The 19,820-nt window shown below is 38.6% G+C and overlaps 1 protein-coding gene across 1 annotated transcript in view; it reads left to right on the forward strand.

The window, feature by feature from the left end:
* MINDY3 (MINDY lysine 48 deubiquitinase 3) overlaps nt 1–19,820 on the forward strand; it is a 96,109-nt gene that overhangs the window by 61,865 nt on the left and 14,424 nt on the right. The window contains exon 11 of the mRNA XM_082618230.1: nt 8,582–8,654. Coding sequence (XP_082474356.1) covers nt 8,582–8,654 — 73 coding nt within the window. The remainder of the gene's footprint in view (nt 1–8,581; nt 8,655–19,820) is intronic.

Here is a 19,820-nt window from a genome sequence, read left to right on the forward strand (position 1 = left end):
AGAGTCTTTGCCTAGAAATAAGGAGGAATTTTTGACTGTCAGATTGATTTTCGCCCAGGTGATTATATAGTATTAACTTCTACCATTTAAAAAAGTCAGATAATCATTTTTCTTGAATTTTGTAGGTGTCATGTGCCTAGAGAGTAATGGCTATGTTAGCTGTTTCTTTAATGACATACAGTGGTTAAATGGCAAAGAGCTTCTCTCGGTCCATTCAGTTCTCCATAGTAAATGAGGGAACACAGAAGGTGATTCTAGATGCATAAGAGAGTGGACGCCTCGGGCCTGAGGGATGGATCCCCTGGCAGAAACCAGTGGAGAAAGGCTAGAGGGGCCCCTACTGTGAGTTGTACGGTCATGGCAATAGGGAGAAAAAGAAGTCCAGTGGTTAATATTAATAATGGTAATGACCATGGCAGATCATATCTGTCGGAGGCTTTCCTCCTCCTACCTTATTCCACTTACACATTTAGAGTGTGTGTTTCTGTGTAGAAAGAATCCCAAAGGGCTTTGCTTTATGTTTCCTACCCTGACTTCTCTGCTGACACAACACAAGTCAGCACACAGCAGTGGGCTGTTTTGGAGTAGCCGGGCCTTTTGTGCATTGTTTGGGAAATCATGGAAGAGTAAGAAAAAAGACCACTGTCCTACCTACTTTCAATTAATGGCATTAACTGAATTCTGTTTCTAACACTGGCACTGAAGCACATTATATACTTGAGAGCATTTGACAACTGATTTACAATATGTTTCACAGTGGTTCCCAAATTATTTTCCTAGGTAGTTAGTGAAGAGTCAATATGGAACATATAATAAAGTGATTTTTTTTTTTTTTTTTTTTTTTTTTTTACTGTACGCAGTCCTCTCACTGTTGTGGCCTCTCCTGTTGTGGAGCACAGGCTCCGGACACACAGGCTCAGCGGCCATGGCTCACAGGCCCAGCCGCTCTGCGGCATGTGTGATCTTCCTGGACCGGGGCACGAACCCGTGTCCCCTGCATTGGCAGGGGGACTCTCAACCACTGCACCACCAGGGAAGCCCAATAAAGTGATTTTTAAAGCAAAATTTTACTTAAAGCCTAAAGGGAAATTATATACCAGTTAACTTTATTATTTTTTTGGAAGGACTCTTAATAGCACTATAAAATGTTGTCTGCAAGCTAGAATGTCATTTATGTGTGCGTGATCATTGCTGAAGATAAAGTTCTCAGAGGTTCCTTGATTACTCATGACAGCAGATTGCTCTTGATAATGATGAAAGGTATAATAAATAAGCTTTAAAGACCTTTCCAGTAATGAGCTACATACTTAGACCTAGCTAACGAACTGAACACGGGCCTTCCTTATATTTCTGTCGGTGTTTAGAAGGGTAGCTAATGTTACAACATTTTAAAAGGTTTATGGTGAACAGACAGAGCTACATGAAAAAGAGACATTTGTTTCATGACTCTAGGATATTAGATAGTCCCGTTACACCTTGGTGGTTTTTTTGTTTGTTTGTTTGTTTGTTTGGGTTTTTTTTTTTCCCCCTCTTCTCTTCTGTAGCACTTTGCCAGTTAAGGAAAGTTGGGTGAGGCTAGATAATTTTAAATGCTATATTGTTTAGCAATCCCTGTTGACCAGTAAATTGGCTGAGAAGGGGTTGTTTGCCCTAACATTCCTGTGATAAAAGCATCTGATTATATTTGACTAATGTAGAGAACTACTTTTAAAGTAAAAATAATGTTGATGATAAATCAGAGTTTAAAAGCATAGTGCATTAAAATATTATTTAAATATTAGACTCATGTTTAGAATCTCTTGCTAGTGGGAGTACCTTAAGGAGTTTCAGGTGCAGTACACAGTGAAATCTTAAGTGCTACAACTGGGGATGAAAAAAAAGAAAATGCTTACAAGTATCCTTGCTGACTTAGATAATTTGGAATTACATCATTGGAATCTGTACTTCTTTATAACTCAACAGTTTTTTTTTTTTTTTTTTTTTTTTTTTTGCTGTACGCGGGCCTCTCACTGCTGTGGCCTCTCCCGTTGCGGAGCACAGGCTCCGGACACACAGGCTCCGCGGCCATGGCTCGCGGGCCCAGCCGCTCCGCGGCATGTGGGATCTTCCGGGATCGGGGCACGAACCCGTGTCCCCTGCATCGGCAGGCGGACTCTCAACCACTGCGCCACCAGGGAAGCCCACTCAACAGTTTTTTGAGGGTGGGGGCTTAATGTATGTTTGAATGTTATTTGAGAAGGTAATTTTAAGATAATAATATTCGTGGAAACATAGGAACATATTTTTCTCTCTTCCATTAGATTGTGACATTAAATGTATAGACTAGGTCTTTATCTCATCTAATAGGCTTGACAGTATCAAAACATTATGGCCGTGTGGATAGTTTTATGGGAAAAATATATTAAATATGTAATCTAAAAGCCATTGCCATATTAAGTCTTGGAAATGGAAAATCTGAGGGTAGAATCCTCTTCTTTGTATTATTCTTCACACCTACACAGTCTTTATGTAAGAGTTCTATTCTACTTTATCCTTTCTAATTAAATCATTTCCTTTATGTGCAATGAGAAAAATTTGGCAGTTATATCTCACACACGTTGTATATCTTAAGGTTGTAAAGGACTCTTTCTCAATTAATGGAATTCTATACTTGCTGTTCAAACTTGCTATGCAAATATGAAATATATATAATATTAATATATTACCAAAATTACTACATGGATCATTCTGCTCCAGGTCTTAAACCAGAAGCCTTGTTCAGAAGTGTTTAAGTTAAATAAATTGGTAAAAGTGAGTGTTGGAATTTGTTATTTTAAATCGAATTAGGAAGGTAAAAGTAGTTCAGGATGAAGCGCTTTAATGAGAATAGAAGGTGGTTTTGTAACTTGTCCTGATTTCATCTATAAACGTTTAAACATTATATAAATTTAAACAAGCTTTAACTAAGAGATCTTTTTCTACAGTAATCTAAAAAGCATTGTAAACATTCAAAATAAGCAAGCAATAATCAATTTGGAAGACTGTACTGGTTTTGATTAGTGGATGAAAACTTTTAGAATGTTTTCATTAGAATTTACTGTAATCTTTTTTTGTTTTTGTTTTGGCCTTTCTTTTTTTCACCCCTCTTATATAAACACATCTTAAAATACGTGATATGATTAAGAATGGTTAATTCCTAAGGAGTTTAGCACATTAGCTATTAGTATATCACTGAGACCAAAGGAGCAAGCAAGATTTTTTTTTTTCTTAATCGTTCAAGACACAATTTGCTTTATTAGTCATGACAGTTAGAGTTGATGGTTTTATTATGTGGAACCTGACCACTACCACTGGGTTGTATTTTGAGAAGAAAAAAGGATTTTCTGTTTTGGTAGTTTACATCTGGAGGTTTTTTGTTGTTTCCTCACAGCGTTTTGAGATACCTTCACACTTATAAGCTTTCAAGCAAGAAATTCTCTAAATTCCTTTTTGGAAATACTCTATTCTGACGTCTTTGAAGTAATCTGCGTTCACCTGTTTCCATATCTTACCTGGCAGGCTCTCCAGCCTTGACCTCCTCTAGGGCCCATGGCCTCTTTCTCCTGGCACGTGAGAAGCCTACGATGGGCAACACTGGGTGATCGTAGTGTGCCGGGCGTTAAGACAGCCATGCGCATCACCTCCAAACTCTGCACGTTCGGAGTCAGTTCATTCTCCCATCAAAGCTGATCTCCCTGCCTAACTACTCCTTGCCTCTCACAGTTCTCAGTCCTCTTCAGCTCTTTCGGTTCCCCTTGTGCTGCACTAATTCACCCCTTTCTGCCTCTCATGATTCCGTTCCTGCCAGCTAGAACTTCCTACCCTCTTTTCTCTCTCTCAGATGAGACCCAAAATATCATCTTGGTAAAACCTAGTAAGGTGATTAAAATGTCATTATATCTGCAGATGTGTCAAAAGAAGGCATGTGTACTAAGTGTTAGAGCATTGGGGGAAAAATATAATATATTCTCTAAATCATGAGTCAGCAAACCATGGCCCACAGGCCAAATCAAGCCCTACCACCTATTTTGTAATTTATTGGAACACAGCCATGTGCATTTGTTTATATTATCGTACCATCTTGCTGCCTATGCATTGTATTATCATGCTACCTTATGGCCTGCAAAGCCAAAAATATTTACTTTTTGGCCCATTACAGAAAACACGTGGCAGCCCTTACTCTAAATGAACACTTGTTAAACCAGAGTATGCCAGGAGTTGTCCCTAGGCTTCAACTGATCTTTCTATATCAGGCCAGGCCTGTTCAAACAAGAGCTAAGAACACATTTTCTGAAGCCTAGTTTTTTTATATGTTCATAACCAGAGGCAGATGATAAGCAGTAAACATTTTATTAAGTTTAATTTTTTTCTACATAAGCATAGTATATTTTTTATTTGTAGCACTTGAAACTTAGAGATGAGGCATCAGGTAGTTCATGTTAAAAAAATTTTTTTTTTGCATTCCTGCATTTTCTGAAATCTTTAATGCTGGAGAATTTGATGCAGACCTTTTTCTCTGGCTAAAAATGGAATCTTCCTTGTTCCCCCAACTTTATAAATGGTAATAATTTCCCAAAACTTCACTTTGTGGGAAGATTAAAATGATGCTTCATTTATATTCTTTGCCACCTCTTCCCCTAAAAGAGTGTTTGTTTTATTTTGACCAAGAAAAACAATATTCCCTTTCCTTCTATTTAGATCATACTTTTAATTAATATTTAGCAATTCTGAAGTAGTGTTTTAAAACTCATTTCAAACTTTGCCTCATCACTTACTAGTAATAAAGGTTGAAATGCAACAGATTGTGAATAGGAAGAATGACTGTATCTTCATCTTGTGTCTCCAAATGTTCCCCCTTGCGTAAAATCTCATCTACAGCTGTATACCTCCTCCTCCATGAGAATTTTAGTGGCAGTACTCATCCACAAATTCCAACAGCCATTCTAAAGGGAAGAATTGAAGAAAGAAAGGAGAGTTGGAAATAGTTCAGGGGGCTAAAGCTTATTCTGGAATACATGTAGAAATGTTTGCAATGAAGGTTTGGGAGTGGTAAAAGAAGCTAAGGAGTAATAATAATGATAGCCCTGTTCTAGTAATTGCTCCCTAAACCTGAGAGCTGACGCTGCAATCCTAGCCTTGGTATAAAGGTAATTATAGAGCTAAGACTGTCCTGGTGATGTATTGGACACAGAAAAGCACTTTAAGAAATATTGTTAAAGATAGGTTAAATGAACAGAGGTAACCCAAGAACCTGGCAGTATTCTACCAGAATTTTAAATGCCTTCCTTCTTTGGCCCAGCAATCCTACTCTGGAACTCTGTCCTGCAGATACAACTGTTCATGTATGAAATTACATGTTCAAGTTTATTTGGTGCAGCATTGGTTATGGCAGAAGATTAGACACAATCCAAGTGTCCAGCAATAAAGGACTGGATCATAAAATCAGAAAGGCATTGAAGGTTGAACCAGATGAAAGCATGTCCCTTGACATGTGTATTATCTACAAAATAACATTGAAAATGCACGCAAAGGAGACCGTAAAAGTTGCTAACACAGGATGGTAAAAGGGAAATAATTGTACATTACCAAATTTTACTATGTTATAAAATAACAGATTTTAAAAAGTATTTTATCATTTATTTTAACACATTAAAACTGTGTAGGAGCTTGTATATATTCTGTTGTTTTGATTCCCATACCCATTTGATTTCTACTCCTATATGAACCGAACATACTATTGAGGTGTTCGGGCATGGCCCAGTAAGAACTACTCTAGGGGCTTCCCTGGTGGCACAGTGGTTAAGAATCCGCCTGCCAATGCAGGTGACACGGGTTCAAGCCCTGGTCCGGGAAGATCCCACATGCCGCAGAGCAACTAAGCCTGTGTGCCACAACTACTGAGACTGCGCTCTAGAACCCGCGAGCCAAAACTACCGAGCCCAAGTACCACAGCTACTGAGCCCGCGTGCCACAACTACTGAAGCCCACGCACCTAGAGCCCGTGCTCTGCAACAAGAGAAGCCACCAACAAGAGAAGCCCGCGCACCACAGTGAAGAGTAGCCCCAGCTCACCACAACTAGAGAAAGCCCACATGCAGTAACGAAGACCCAACGCAGCCAAAAATAAATAAATTAATTAATTAAGTTTTAAAAAAGAACTACTCTAATTGACTCTTAAGAGTTTATTCCTTCATCTTTGAGGTAAGGGTGGGATGATTAGGACAAAAGTTAATTAGTGCATTTCTTATAAAAATGTTTTTCCACAGAGAAACAGCAATTTAAATTCTTTTTGACTTTTATACCCCACAACTTTTTTTTTTATTGAAATATAGTTGATTTACAATGTTGAGTTAGTTTCTGGTGTACAGCAAAGTGATTCAGTTATACAAATATATATACTCTTTTTCATATTCTTTTCCATTATGGTTTATTACAGGATATTGAATATAGTTCTCCATGCTGTACAGAAGACCATGTTGTTTATCTATTTTATATATGGTTGTTTGTATCAGCTAATCCGAAACTCCGAATTTATCCCTCTTTCCCCTTTGGTAACCATAAGTTTGTTTTCTGTGTCTGTGAGTCTGAGCCTGTTTCTGTTTTGTAAGTAAGTTCATTTGTATCATATTTTAGATTGCACATGTAAGTGATATCATACAGTATTTGACTTTCTCTTTCTGGCTTAATTTAGTATGATGATCTCTAGGTGCATCCATGTTACTGTGAACGGCATTACTTCATTCTTTTTTGTGGCTGAGTAGTATGCGTGTGTGTGTGTGTGTGTGTGTGCACCACATCTTTTTATCCATTCATCTGTGAATGGGCATTTAGGTCGCTTCCATGTCTTGGCTATTGTAAACACTGCTGCTATGAATGTTGGGGTGCATGTATCCTTTCAAACCATGGGTTTCCCCGGATATATGCCCAGGAGTGGGATTGCTGGGTCGTATGGTAGTTCTGTTTTTAGTTTTTTAAGGAACCTCCACACTGTTCTCCATAGTGGCTGCACCAACTTACATTCCCACCAACAGTGCAGGAGGGTTCCCTTTTCTCCACACCCTCTCCAGCACTTATTATTTGTAGACATTTTAATGATGTGGCCATTCTGACTTGTGTGAGGTTGTACCTCATTGTAGTTCTGAATCCATTTCTCTGATAATTAGCAATGAGCATGTTTCCATGTGCCGATTGGCCATCTGTATATCTTCTTTGGAGAAATGTCTATTTAGGGCTTCTGCCCTTTTTTTTTTTTTTTTTTTTTCTTTTTTGCGGTACGCGGGCCTCTCACTGTTGTGGCCTCTCCCGTTGCGGAGCACAGGCTCTGGACACGCAGGCTCAGCGGCCATGGCTCACGGGCCCAGCTGCCCCGCGGCATGTGGGATCTTCCCGGACTGGGGCATGAACCCGTGTCCCCTGCATTGGCAGGCGGACTCTCAACCACTGCGCCACCAGGGAAGCCCCTTCTGCCCGTTTTTTGAGTGGGTTGTTTGTTTTTTTGTTATTGAGTTGTATGAGCTGTTTATATATTTTGGAAATTGAGCTCTTGTCAGTTGCACATTTGCAAATATTTTCTCCCATTCTGTAGGTTATCTTTTTTTTTTTCTTTATGGTTTCCTTTGCTGTGCAAAAGCTTATAAGTTTGATTAGGTCCCATTTGTTTATTTTTGCTTTTATTTCTATTGCCTTGGGAGACTGACCTAAGAAAACATTGCTGTGGTTTATGTCAGAATGTTTTGCCTATGTTCTCTTCTAGGAGTTTTATAGTGTCATGTCTTATATTAAAGTCTTTAAGCCATTTTGAGTCTATTTTTGTGTATGGTGTTGAGGGAGTGTTCTAAGTTCATTAATTTATATGCGGGAAGGCTTTTAGCTTTTCACCATTGAGTATTATGTTGGCTGTGGATTTGTCATAAATAGCTTTTATCATGTTGAGATATGTTCCCTTTATACCCACTTCTTAAAAAGGATTCAAGATGGTAAAAAGGGATGTTTGGAAACTTGTTCTCTGATGAGGTGTGTCTGAGTAAACACAATTACAGGCAGATGCTTGGACCAGATTTATGAATAGAGGAAAACAATTAGAACCTAGATTCTAGTTTCATGTCAGTCAAGTGTAGAGTTTCATAATGGTTGATATATGTGGAGTAAAGGTTTGTGAAGAGTCCAAGATAACAGTGAATTCTGTGCTTATTTTTGGTAAATTGTAATATTGCTTACTTTGTAAAGAAACTAGTCATAGAGAGTTAGTTTTATGGGAAAAAGAAATCCACCTTTTGATATTTCCTTTTAATAAAAGTTAAAATTCTGAACATGCAGAACTTGATTATTGATCTATGCCTAGGTATTGATGTAACATACTTCCTAAAGTAGTAAATTTCAAATGCATTTCTATGTAATTGTTTGCTGTCATATCTCTGGATTTAATTTTTAAATATTTGAAAACTAGAGTATGCTTCCAGTTAGATTTTTTACTTGGACAATAATATAAAGCAAAACTATCAGTCATTATTTTCAATGCCATTATATTGTAGCTCGTTGATAGCATGCTTTTTTATGTTTTCAGGATATGGCTTTAGTTGCCCCTGAGGCTCCTTCAGAACAAGCCAGAAGAGTTTTTCAAACTTACGATCCAGAAGGTAAAAGATTTTAATTTTTATTAACATTGACTCTGTGTTTTATATTTTCATATGTTTGAAATATATTGATACTTTCCTGAGTTTTATTTTTAAAGAGTTATGAGATTATTGAAAGAAATGTAGCTTGCATTTCTTGAAAATTTTAAATAGGATATGGTGAAAATGGGAACCAAAAAAATAGGAAACTTAGTGATCATCATATTCTCACATGGTATAGGGTTTTGTGTTTCTTGTGGTACTAAAGTTATGATTACTTGAATCTTGACCTCTGATGGTTTTAAACAGGGAAAAACACCACCTCTTGAATAACTTTTCAAAGAGCTTAAGTCATTTCTTTATTTATTCAAATGAATAAATATTTCAGAATATTTCTTTTTTTAATAATTGAGAGGTATAATTGGCATGTAACATTCTGTAAGTTTAAGGTATACAGCATGTTGCTTTGATATATTTATATATTGCAAAATGATTACTATTTTAGCATTAGGTATAACACCTCTATCACATCACATAATTACTTCTTTTTTGTGGTGAAAACAGTTAAGATTTGGTCTGTTAACAATTTTGAAGTTTATAATACAGTATTGTTGACTATAATCACCATTGCTGTTCATTAGTTCTCCAGAACTTATTTATCTACTAGTTGCAAGTTTCTACCTTTAAACAACATCTCCCCAATTAACCTACCTCAAGCCCCTGCTAACCACCATTCTACTCTGTTTTTACAAATTCAGCTTTTCTAGATTCCACATATAAGTGATATCATACAGTATTTGTCTTTCTATGTCTGATTTACTTCACTTAGCATAATGTCCTCAAGGTTTATCCATGTTGTCACAAAAGGTAGGACTTCCCTCTTTGTCATGGCTAAATAATATCCCATTGTGTGTGTGTACACACACATACACACTGTAATCTTTATCCATTGACAAACAGGCTGTTTCCATAGCTTGGCTGTTGTGAATAATATTGCAGTGATTATGGTTGTGCAGATATCTCTTTGAACTACTGATTTCACTACCTTCAGATATATACCCAGGAGTGGAATTGCTGAATCATGTGGTAGTTCTGTTTTTAATTGTTTGAAGAATCTCTGTACTGTTTTCTTTAATAGAGATACCATTTTATATTTTCACCAACAGTGCATAAGGTTTCCCCTTTCTCCACAAACTCACCAACATTTAATCTCGTCCTTTTTTTTTTTGGCCATACCATGCGGCATGTGGATCTTCCCTGACCGGGGATCAAACCCGTGCCCCCTGCATTGGGAGCGCGTAGTCCTAACCACTGGACCACCAGGGAAGTCCAGTCTCTTGTCTTTTTGATAAAGGTCATCCTAACAGGTGTGAGGTGATACCTCATTATGATTTTGATTTGCATTTTCCTGATGATTAGTGATATTGAACATTTTTTCATATACCTATTGACCATTTGTATGTCTTTAGAAAAATATCTGTTCCGGTCCATTGCTAACTTTTTAATTGAATTATTTGTGTTTTTGCTCTTGAGATCTTTATATATTTTGCTTTATATATTTTGTGTATTAACCTTTTATCAGATATATGGCTTGCAAATATTTTCTTCCACTCTATAGGTTGCAATTTTATTATTTCCTTTGCTGTGCAGAAGCTCTTTAGTTTAATGCAGTCCCACTTGTTTATTTTAGTTTTGCTGCCTGTTTTTTTGCTGTCTTATCCAAGAAATCACTGCCAAGACCAATGGCAAGGACCTTTTCCCCTACATTTTCTTTTAATAGCTTTACAGTTTGAAGTCTTACACTTAAGTCTTTGATCCATTTCAAATTGTTTTTTGTGAATACTGTAAGATAGGGGTCCAGTTTCGTTCTTTTTTGTTGTTATTGCGCGGTACGCGGGCCTCTCACTGTTGTGGCCTCTCCCATTGCGGAGCACAGGCTCCGGACGCGCAGGTTCAGCGGCCATGGCTCACGGGCCCAGCCGCTCGGCAGCATGTGGGATCTTCCTGGACCGGGGCACGAACCCATGTGCCCTGCATCGGCAGGCGGACTCTCAACCACTGCGCCACCAGGGAAGCCCCCAGTTTCGTTCTTTTGCATGTGGATATCCATTTTTCCCAACACCATTTATTGAAGAGACTATCCTTTCCCAATTGTATGTTCGTGGCACTCTGATAAAAAATTAGCTGACCAGGGCTTCCCTGGTGGCACAGTGGTTGAGAGTCTGCCTGCCGATGCAGGGGACACGGGTTCGTGCCCTGGTCCGGGAGGATCCCACATGCCGCGGAGTGGCTGGGCCCGTGAGCCATGGCCACTGAGCCTGCGTGTCCGGAGCCTGTGCTCCACAAGGGGAGAGGCCACAACAGTGAGAGGCCCGCATACTGCAAAAAAAAAAAAAAAAAAAAAAATTAGCTGACCATATATTCATGAATTTATGTCGGGGCTTACTATTCTGTTACACTGGGCTATGTGCTTGTTTTTATGCCAGTAGCATATTCGATTATTAGAGCTTTGCAGTATAGCTTGAAATCAGGTAACATGATGCCGATGGCTTTGTTCCTCTTTCTCAAGATGGCTTTGGTGGTGCAGTATCTTTTGCGGTTCCAAATAAATTTTAGAATAGTCTATTTCTGTGGAAAATGTCACTGGAATATTGGTAAGGATTGCATTGACTGTGTAGATCACTTTGGGTAGTGTGGACGTTTTAACACTATTAATTCTTGATATAATCCGTGAGCACAGTGTATCCCTCCATTTATTTGTGTTGTCTTCGATCTCTCTCATCGGTGTCTTACAGTTTTCAGTGTCTTATGCCTCTTTGGTTAAACGTGTGCCTGAGCGTTTCATTGTTTTTGATGTTATTGTAAATGCAATTGCTTTTTAAGTTTCACTTCCAGATAGTCCTTGTTGGTGTATAGAAATGCAACTGATAACACTATGTTGATTTTGTATCTTCCAAATTTACTGAAATCATTTTTTCTAACAGTTTTTTAGTGGAGTCTTTAGGGTTTATATATAAGACCAAGTTATCCACAAACAGAGATCATTTTACTTTTACCTTTCCAATATGGATGCCTTTTCTTTCTTTCTTGTGCCAAATTGCTATGGCTAGGACTTCCAATAATATGCTGAATAGAAATGGCAAAAGTGGGCAATCCTGTCTTTTTCCTGTTCTCATAGGAAAGGATTTTAACTTTTCACCGTTGAGTATGATATTAGCTGTAGGTTTGTTGTATGTGGCCTTTATTACACTGAGGAACATTCCTTCTGTACCATATTTTTTAGTGTTTTTATTATGAAAGGATTTTGTATTATATCAAGTGCCTTTTCTGCATACTGACATGATCATACAATTTTTTTCTTTTATAAATGTGGTATATCAGATCTGTTGATTTGCATATGTTGAACCATCCTTGCATCCCTGGAATAAATCCCACTTGATCATAGCGTATGGTCCTTTTAATCTGCTGTTGAATTCCGTTTGCTAATATTTTGTATCTGTATTCATCAGGGATTATGATCTGCAGTTTTCTTTTCTTGTAGTGTCCATATTTGGCTTTGGTATCAGAGTAATGCTGGTCTCAAAGTGAATTTGAAAGTATCCCCTCATCTTTAATTTTTTGGATGATTTTTAGAAGGATTGGCATTAATTCCTCTTTAGTTGTTTCATAGATTCACCAGTGAAACCATCTGTTCCTGGACTTTTCTGTGTTGGAAGGTTTTGGATTACATTGTCAGTCTCCTTTTTGTTACTGCTCTATTAGGATTTTCTTTGTCCTCATTAGTCAGTTTTAGTAGGTTTTATGTTTCTAGGAATTAATCAATTTCTTCTCAGTTGTCCAATTTGTTGGTGTGTTATTGTTCATAGCAGTCTCTTCTGACTCTTTGTGTTTCTGTGGTAACAGTTGCAATGTTTCCTCTTTAATTCTGTTTTGTTTATCTTGTCAGAAAATCAGCTGTTAGTTTTATTGCTTTTTTCTATATTTCTGTTCTTTATTTCATATACCTCTGTTGTAGTTTTTCTTCTTTTTTTAGTTCCTTAAGGTGTAACGTGAGGTTGTTTATTTGAGGTCTTTTTTGTTTCTTAATGTAGGCATTTATCTGTATAAACTTCCTTCTTAAAACTGCTTTTGTAGCATCCCTAAGTGCTGATACATTGTGCTTCCGTTTTCATTTGTTTCAAGATATTTCTTGATTTACCGTTTGATTTCTTCTTTGACCCATTGGATGTTCAGGAGCATGTTGTTTAATCTGCATATATTTTGCATTTTCTTCTTGCGGTTTTTTTATAGTTTCCTGTCATTGTGGTAGGAAAAAATACTTGGTGTGATTTCAGTCCTTTTAAATTTGCTAAGACATGTTTTATGCCCTATCATGTGATCTATCCTAGAGAATCTTTTATGTACACTTGAGAAGAAATGCGTATTCTGCTTCTGGTATATGGAGTGTTCTGTATATGTCTGTTAGGTACATGCAGTCTAAAGTGTAATTCACATCCATTATTTCCTTACTGATTTTCTGTCTGCATGATCAAACTGTTGTTGAAAGTGGGGTATTGAAGTCCCCTGCTTTATTTCATTGCTCTCTCTTCTCCCTCCAGATTTGTTAATAATCATTTAATACATTTAGGAGCTACAATATATGGTACATACATGTTTATAGTTGTTATATCCTCCTGATATATTCATCCCTTTATCATTACATAATGACCTTGTCTCTTGTTACAGTTTTTGATTAGAAGGTATTTCGTCTGACATAAGGATGGCTACCCCAGTTCTCTTTTGTTTTCCATTTGTATGCAATATCTTTTTCGTCTCATCACTTTCAGCCTGTCCATGTCATTGAAGCTTAAGTGAGTCTTTATAGACTCACATAGAGTTGGGTTTTGTTCTTTTATCCATTCAGCCACTCTATGTCTTTTGATTGGAGAAATAAAACCATTTACATTTAGAGTAAATGTTGATAGGTAAGGACTTACTATTGCCACTTTGTTAATTAATTGTTTTGTAGTTCTGTAGTTTTCTTCTTCTGTTGGTTTCTTTGTGACTTGATTTTTTTATAGTAGTATGCTTTGATTCTCTTCTCTTTATGGTTTGTCTGTCTATTAAAGGTTTTTGCTCTTTGGTTATCATGTGGGTTTTGTAACACATCTTAGTCTTATAACTATTTTAAGCTAACAACAACTTAACTTCAATTACATAAGAAAGTTCAATGCATTTATGTGACCTCCATAATTTATTTTGATGTCCCAGTATACATCTCTTTATATTGTGTATCCATTAACATAATATTGTAGATGTAGTTATTTTTAACTCTTGTCTCTTAGCCTGTATGGTAGAGTTCAAAGTGATTTACGCACCACCACTACAGGATTTTTATTTTTTTAAGGTGTAATGATGTTTAATATTATATTACTTTCATGTGCACAACATAATGATTTGATATTTTTATATATTGCAAAATGATCACCTCAATAGGCCTATTGATCATCATACGTAATTACAAATTTTTTATGTGTGTGATGAGAACTTTTAAGATTTGTTCTGTTAGAGACTTTCAAATAAGCAGTACAGTATTATTAACTATAGTCACCATGCTGTACCTTACATCCCCATGACTCACTTATTTTATAACTGAAAGCTTGTACCCCTGACACCTTTCACTCATTTCACCTACTCCCCCACTTTTGGTGTTAAATCCAAAAAATCATTGCCAAGAGTGATGTCATGGAGCTTACCACCTGTGTTTGCTACATAATAAGAATTTTAATGTTTCTGGTCTTACATTCAAGTCTTAACTCAAAATAGATCAAACTTTGTGTGTGGTGTAAGATAGTGGTCCAGTTTGACCAGCACCACTTATTGAAGAGACTGGCCTTTCTCCATTGTATATCATAGCTCCTGTGTTGTAAATTCATTGACCATTTAAGTGTACGTTTACCTCTGGGCTCTCTGTTCTGTTCCTTTGATCTGTGTGACTGTTCTTAGGTCAATACCGTACTGTTTTGATTACTACAGTTTGGTAATATAGTTTGAAATCGGGAGGTGTGCTACCTCCAGCTTTGTTCTTTTTTTCTCAAGATCGTTTTGGCTATTCATTCGGGGCCCTTTGTGGAGCAGTACAGTGTCAGAGCCCGGGTCCGAGGATCCAGTAGTCCGGAGGTACAGGTGCACTTGCTGCAGGTGGGGCACCGATGTCTGCGGCAGACGTACGTACAGCTCTTCCGTGGGCCTGGGACCTGAGTTGCAGGGGCTCCCCGTGGCGGCTCGCTGGTGTGGGGGTGTATGACAGTGGCACAGGCCCTGGGATGACAAGCGGTGGCGGTGGCTTGGGCCCAGGCTGCAGTAGCAGCATAGACTGGGGATGGTGGGTCGGAGCCTCACTTTGGCCCCACGCGGCAGTCACAAGGCGGTAGCAGCAGCACGTCTGCAGTGCTGACCTGTTAAAGCTGAGCATCAGGAGCGGGGCTCAGGGCATCGCAGCCCGGTCTTAGCACTGATGTGTCAGAGCCCCAACCTGGGGGCGGGGGGACTCAGTGATGGTAGCATCCTTGAGGTTGATGGGTCAGAGCTATAACCTGGTATCCAGTAGGCGGGGCCCAGGGCAGCAGACACTGTGCTGGTAATGGTGGGACAAAGCCACTACCCTGAAACCATGGATGAGGCCCAGAGCTCCAGTCCTGTGTATGGTGAGGTGCTGAGGCACACCTCATTCCAGAGAGCAGGGTACAGCAGACACTGGGGTCCCTGAGGGCAGGTCTCCTGCAGCCACAGCTCTAGCCTCTGGGAGTAGATGCAGGGGCTGGGCAGCATTGCGGGCAGCTCCGTCAGCTGGGAGCGATGTTGGTAGGAGACCACTGCAGCAAAGGCTGCACATGTCCCCAGTGGAGAGGCCTGCAGGGGTTCTCCTTTTCCCCCCGTGGTGCACTTCCTCTGAGGCTGTCCCTCCTGGTGCCAGGCTGCTCTTGACTGGGTAATGGCTTGACTCGGGTAGTACACTTCCTGTACTGTCCTGTGCAGCTATCCTTGATTTATTTTGGAGCTCCGCAGGGTTTTTTGCTGCTTCTTTGTAGCCCAGTATTTTCCCTGGGCTGTTTTCTTCAGTTTGTGCTGTTTATTGTTTTTGTTGGCTTCTTGTGTGGGAGGCATGAGTTGGGGTCTCCTAGCCCTCCATCTTGCTGACCGTCACTCCCCAGAACATTTCTGTGTAATTGACTGTGCCAGAAGAAAATACAGAAGAAGGATAAGAAAACTCATCTTTAGGATTCTCTTTTGATCCTGAGCTTAGCTTCTCTACTGCACTAACAAAGGTTGTCTTAAAAGTTCACATATATGTCACTGTAATGTCAACTCTGTCATTGTTAGCTAGGTTATTTTAATCGTCTTTGCATTTATGTACTTTGATAATGGTTATGACTAAACTATGACAGCTAACTCACTGACTTTTCCAGTATAACTTTAAAACTGAGCCATGCCTTATGTTCCATTGTAAATTACCAGGAAGGAACCTTCGTTGTTGGGTTAATCCTTGTCACCTCCTGAATGGACTCAGTTGTCTTTATAAATACACTTTCTTCTGTCTTGAAATTTTTAACTCTTGGAGACCTACTCTTTCCATCTCTGAAAATTTTCAGTCATACAAATTCTAGGAATCTTAGTAACCATATAACTTTAGTTACTTTTCAGTCTATAAATCTGTTTTCTTATATATCAGATGATAATATAACCACCTGTTTCTTGAGAGTCCTTATGAAGATTAAATGAATAGCATTGTAGAAAGCACCTGCCCAGTCCTTAACACATAGTAGGTACTTTATAAATGTGAGTTCCTCTCTCTCTACACCTCAAGTTAATTGGTGCTGGTATTGGTGAGCTGACCTTCAGTTAGCTTCTTCCACTATGCCTTTTCCCTAACTTAAGAAAAATAAATGTTGCTTTCTTCTTGGAATTAATAATCTTTTAAACTTCCAATAACATTTCATTCCAATAACATTTCATTCTAAGTCTTTAGAAGTAAAAGTAATTTACTTCTTTATATTTTCCCACCACTGAATGAAATTCGTCTTACAGTAAGCTAACAACTTCAGCTGGAATCATTGGGATATGTAGCACATTGAACTATGTCATGGAGGATGACAAATGCAGTTATTCTCTTACCAATATGAACCTTCTGATGGAAGAGATAGGAAATAAATCATTTCTATTCCTAAATGCTTTTAATATATTTTGAGTTAGGATCAAACTTAATCGAGTGCAGTTTTTGGAAACTGTAGCAAGTTAAAATGAAAATAAGATTGATATAAATAATATAAGGTTAAAAGAAATGTGATCACAGTGAACTGAGATTAGCTAGAGAGCTATCATGAAGACCTGAGGAGGTACGATCACGTTGGCAAATGGAAGCACAAAGAAGAGAAAATGATACCTATGAACACGAGGTAGGAGATAGAAATTTATATACGAGGAATAGCCAGCAAAGTGTTTGACTTGAATGGAAAGACAGGACACAAGAAAAATAATTATGTAGCATTTGCTAAAGAGAAGTGATGCTTAGAGGCAAGTGGTTATTGGAATGACCAAGGAAATTAACGGTCAAGGCTTGGATTTATATTTTAAAGAAATATATTTCAGAGAATGAGTCAGGCGATTTCCTGTGGCATACCCTCCTCTTAAGGATTTATTTAAAGTATTTGGTTTTTTTCCCCTGCCATCTCTCACCCCGCTTCTAGATGTTTGCCTTTTCTATACCTCATATCCCAGGGGGGAGTGGTCGTGAAGTGGTATACACATACATATGTAAATGCCTGCTCTGTTTCAAGATATGTTAGGTGACATGTTTCTACCCATATTGATAATAATTACTGTATGAGAAGAGGATTCCTTCTAGAGTGGAATACATTATAGGATGAAGTATGTAAGATGGCATGGATAAACTGGGTATCTTTCCGGAGTTTCCAGTCAGGTCTTTATAGTGCTGCTTAATTTTGATTTGAAATGATTGTCCAAGATATCAAGCATACTCTTACCCCAGTGTAACCACTACAGACCATTCTCAAACCAAACATATGGCTTTTCTGTAATCTGCCTTTTGGGATCCCTCTGCATTAGTTTCCTTAGTGAGAGTTTTAGAACTGAAATTGAAATTGGAAGTGAATGAGTTTCTTGAGAAAGGAAATGTACAAGGAGAGTATCAGAATATCTTAGGAGATAATAACTGTGAAGGAACAAAGGCATAGAGAAACGCCTTCAGAGCAAGAAGGAGTGTTCACAGCCATAGGAGACGTGGACTTGAAGAGCCTGATGTTATGTAGAAGGCCAGTTTGAAACAACTCCGTCAGGAATACAAAGGTACTAAAACTAAGCTTTAGTATCTTATAGTCACAATTAGATTTGTTTGCTTTTTGCAATTTCAGTTTTTTAAAATCATTAACGAGGTAGCGGGCTCCATTTTGTCTACTAAATTACAAGGAAAATTAGACTATCTTGTTGGCAATATTAAAACATAATTTATGATCAGTGGCAGTTTTTCAGAATTGAGTCCTGAGAAATACATATGAAAATAAATTTGCTGGGTTTTTACTAGAGAGAGAAAATTATTTTTTTTTTTTTTTTTTTCTTTTTGCGGTATGCGGGCCTCTCACTGTTGTGGCCTCTCCCGTTGCGGAGCACAGGCTCCGGATGCGCAGGCCCAGCGGCCATGGCTCACGGGCCCAGCCGCTCCGCGGCATATGGGATCCTCCCAGACCGGGGCACGAACCCGTATCCCCTGCATCGGCAGGCGGACTCTCAACCACTGCGCCACCAGGGAGGCCCGAAAATTATTGATTAAATAAATTAGTTTTCATCTATATAGTTTTATGTGTGACAACTTAGCAGGACTATAATCTGAATTGTTAAGAAGCAAACAAAACTTGTTCGGTCATCTCAGAAAAGCTACCTCTTTCTGTCTATGACTTACGGAGAAAATAAACTCCACTTTCTCATTTGAATATCAGTTTATGGTTTAGCTATAGACAGTCCACTCTAGGAAGCTGAAAGATTAAAAATAGAAAATTCTTCATTTTTAGTCACAAACTAATCAGCTAATTTACTGATTTGATTCACCCTTCCCCCAACACAGCACACTTTTGTTTCAGGGTCTGACCAGATCTGGCTTTCTCAGAAACTATATGAACAGTACTTACAAGTTTCTGGGTAGTTCCAGTTTCCGTTTAGCAGAGGCTGGTGTGGTGACAGTTGCCGTTTGTCCCCCTCTTTAGAATATCTGTAGAAAACCTGACCTAGAGGGAAGCTAAAGACACGAGGATTCAGGCCCTGGTACCCGTGGGTACTTCGGTGTCTGTCTCACTCTCCCCACCTCACCCTCGCTCCCACCCCTGGTGTCTGCGCGTGCCTGTCAGGTAGGTACACCTGTAATCAGCACTGTTAACGCCTGCTTTAGGCATGTTATGAATTAAATGCACTTGCAGGCTAATCACCATCTGCAGCATTGCCTCCGTGAGGCTGTAGTTCCAGGGTTCTGAACAGGTGACTTATAAATCAGGTTTAGGTTTCAAAAGACCGTTGGTAACTGAGGACCTGTCTAAAAATAGTAATAATCATGATGGCTGGCCTTTGCATGAAACATCACAGTTTATAAGGCAGTTTACCTGCATGGTCTCATTAAAACCTTACCATAAACCTAGGAGATAAGCAGGGATGACCAGCACCATTTTGTTCTTAAGAAAAACCAACCTTGTGAGGGTTTAGGTCACTTCTTCAGAGCTGCATGCCTAGTTGTGAGAACTGAGACCAGATTCGAGGTGTTCTTCCAGAAGGTCAAGCAGTCTTTCCCCCTCTCTCCACTACCAGTACCTTTTTAAAAGGCTGAGGTCATAAAGAGCTGTGTTTTAACCTCTTTGTGTACTTTTAACTATTTTTAATTTATTGGAATAAGGATATGATATTGACTGTCATTCCCACTGAGCAGTTAGTCTCTATTTCAGAGTCTTTAAGATCTAAGGATCTCAATAATTATTTTGATGCCAAGCATACATATAAAATAAGTTCAAAAATATATTTTTAGCTGTTAGTTTCTCCTTTGTAATACTTCCAGAATTTTAATTTCAAGCAGGACCTTGACATACTATCTCTAATTACGTGGTCCCTTTAATGAAGAATCCCAAATTCAGAAATGGAAATGAACACTAGTGT

Source organism: Mesoplodon mirus (assembly GCF_964341445.2).
Source record: "Mesoplodon mirus genome assembly, chromosome: 4".
Lineage (NCBI taxonomy): Eukaryota > Metazoa > Chordata > Mammalia > Artiodactyla > Ziphiidae > Mesoplodon > Mesoplodon mirus.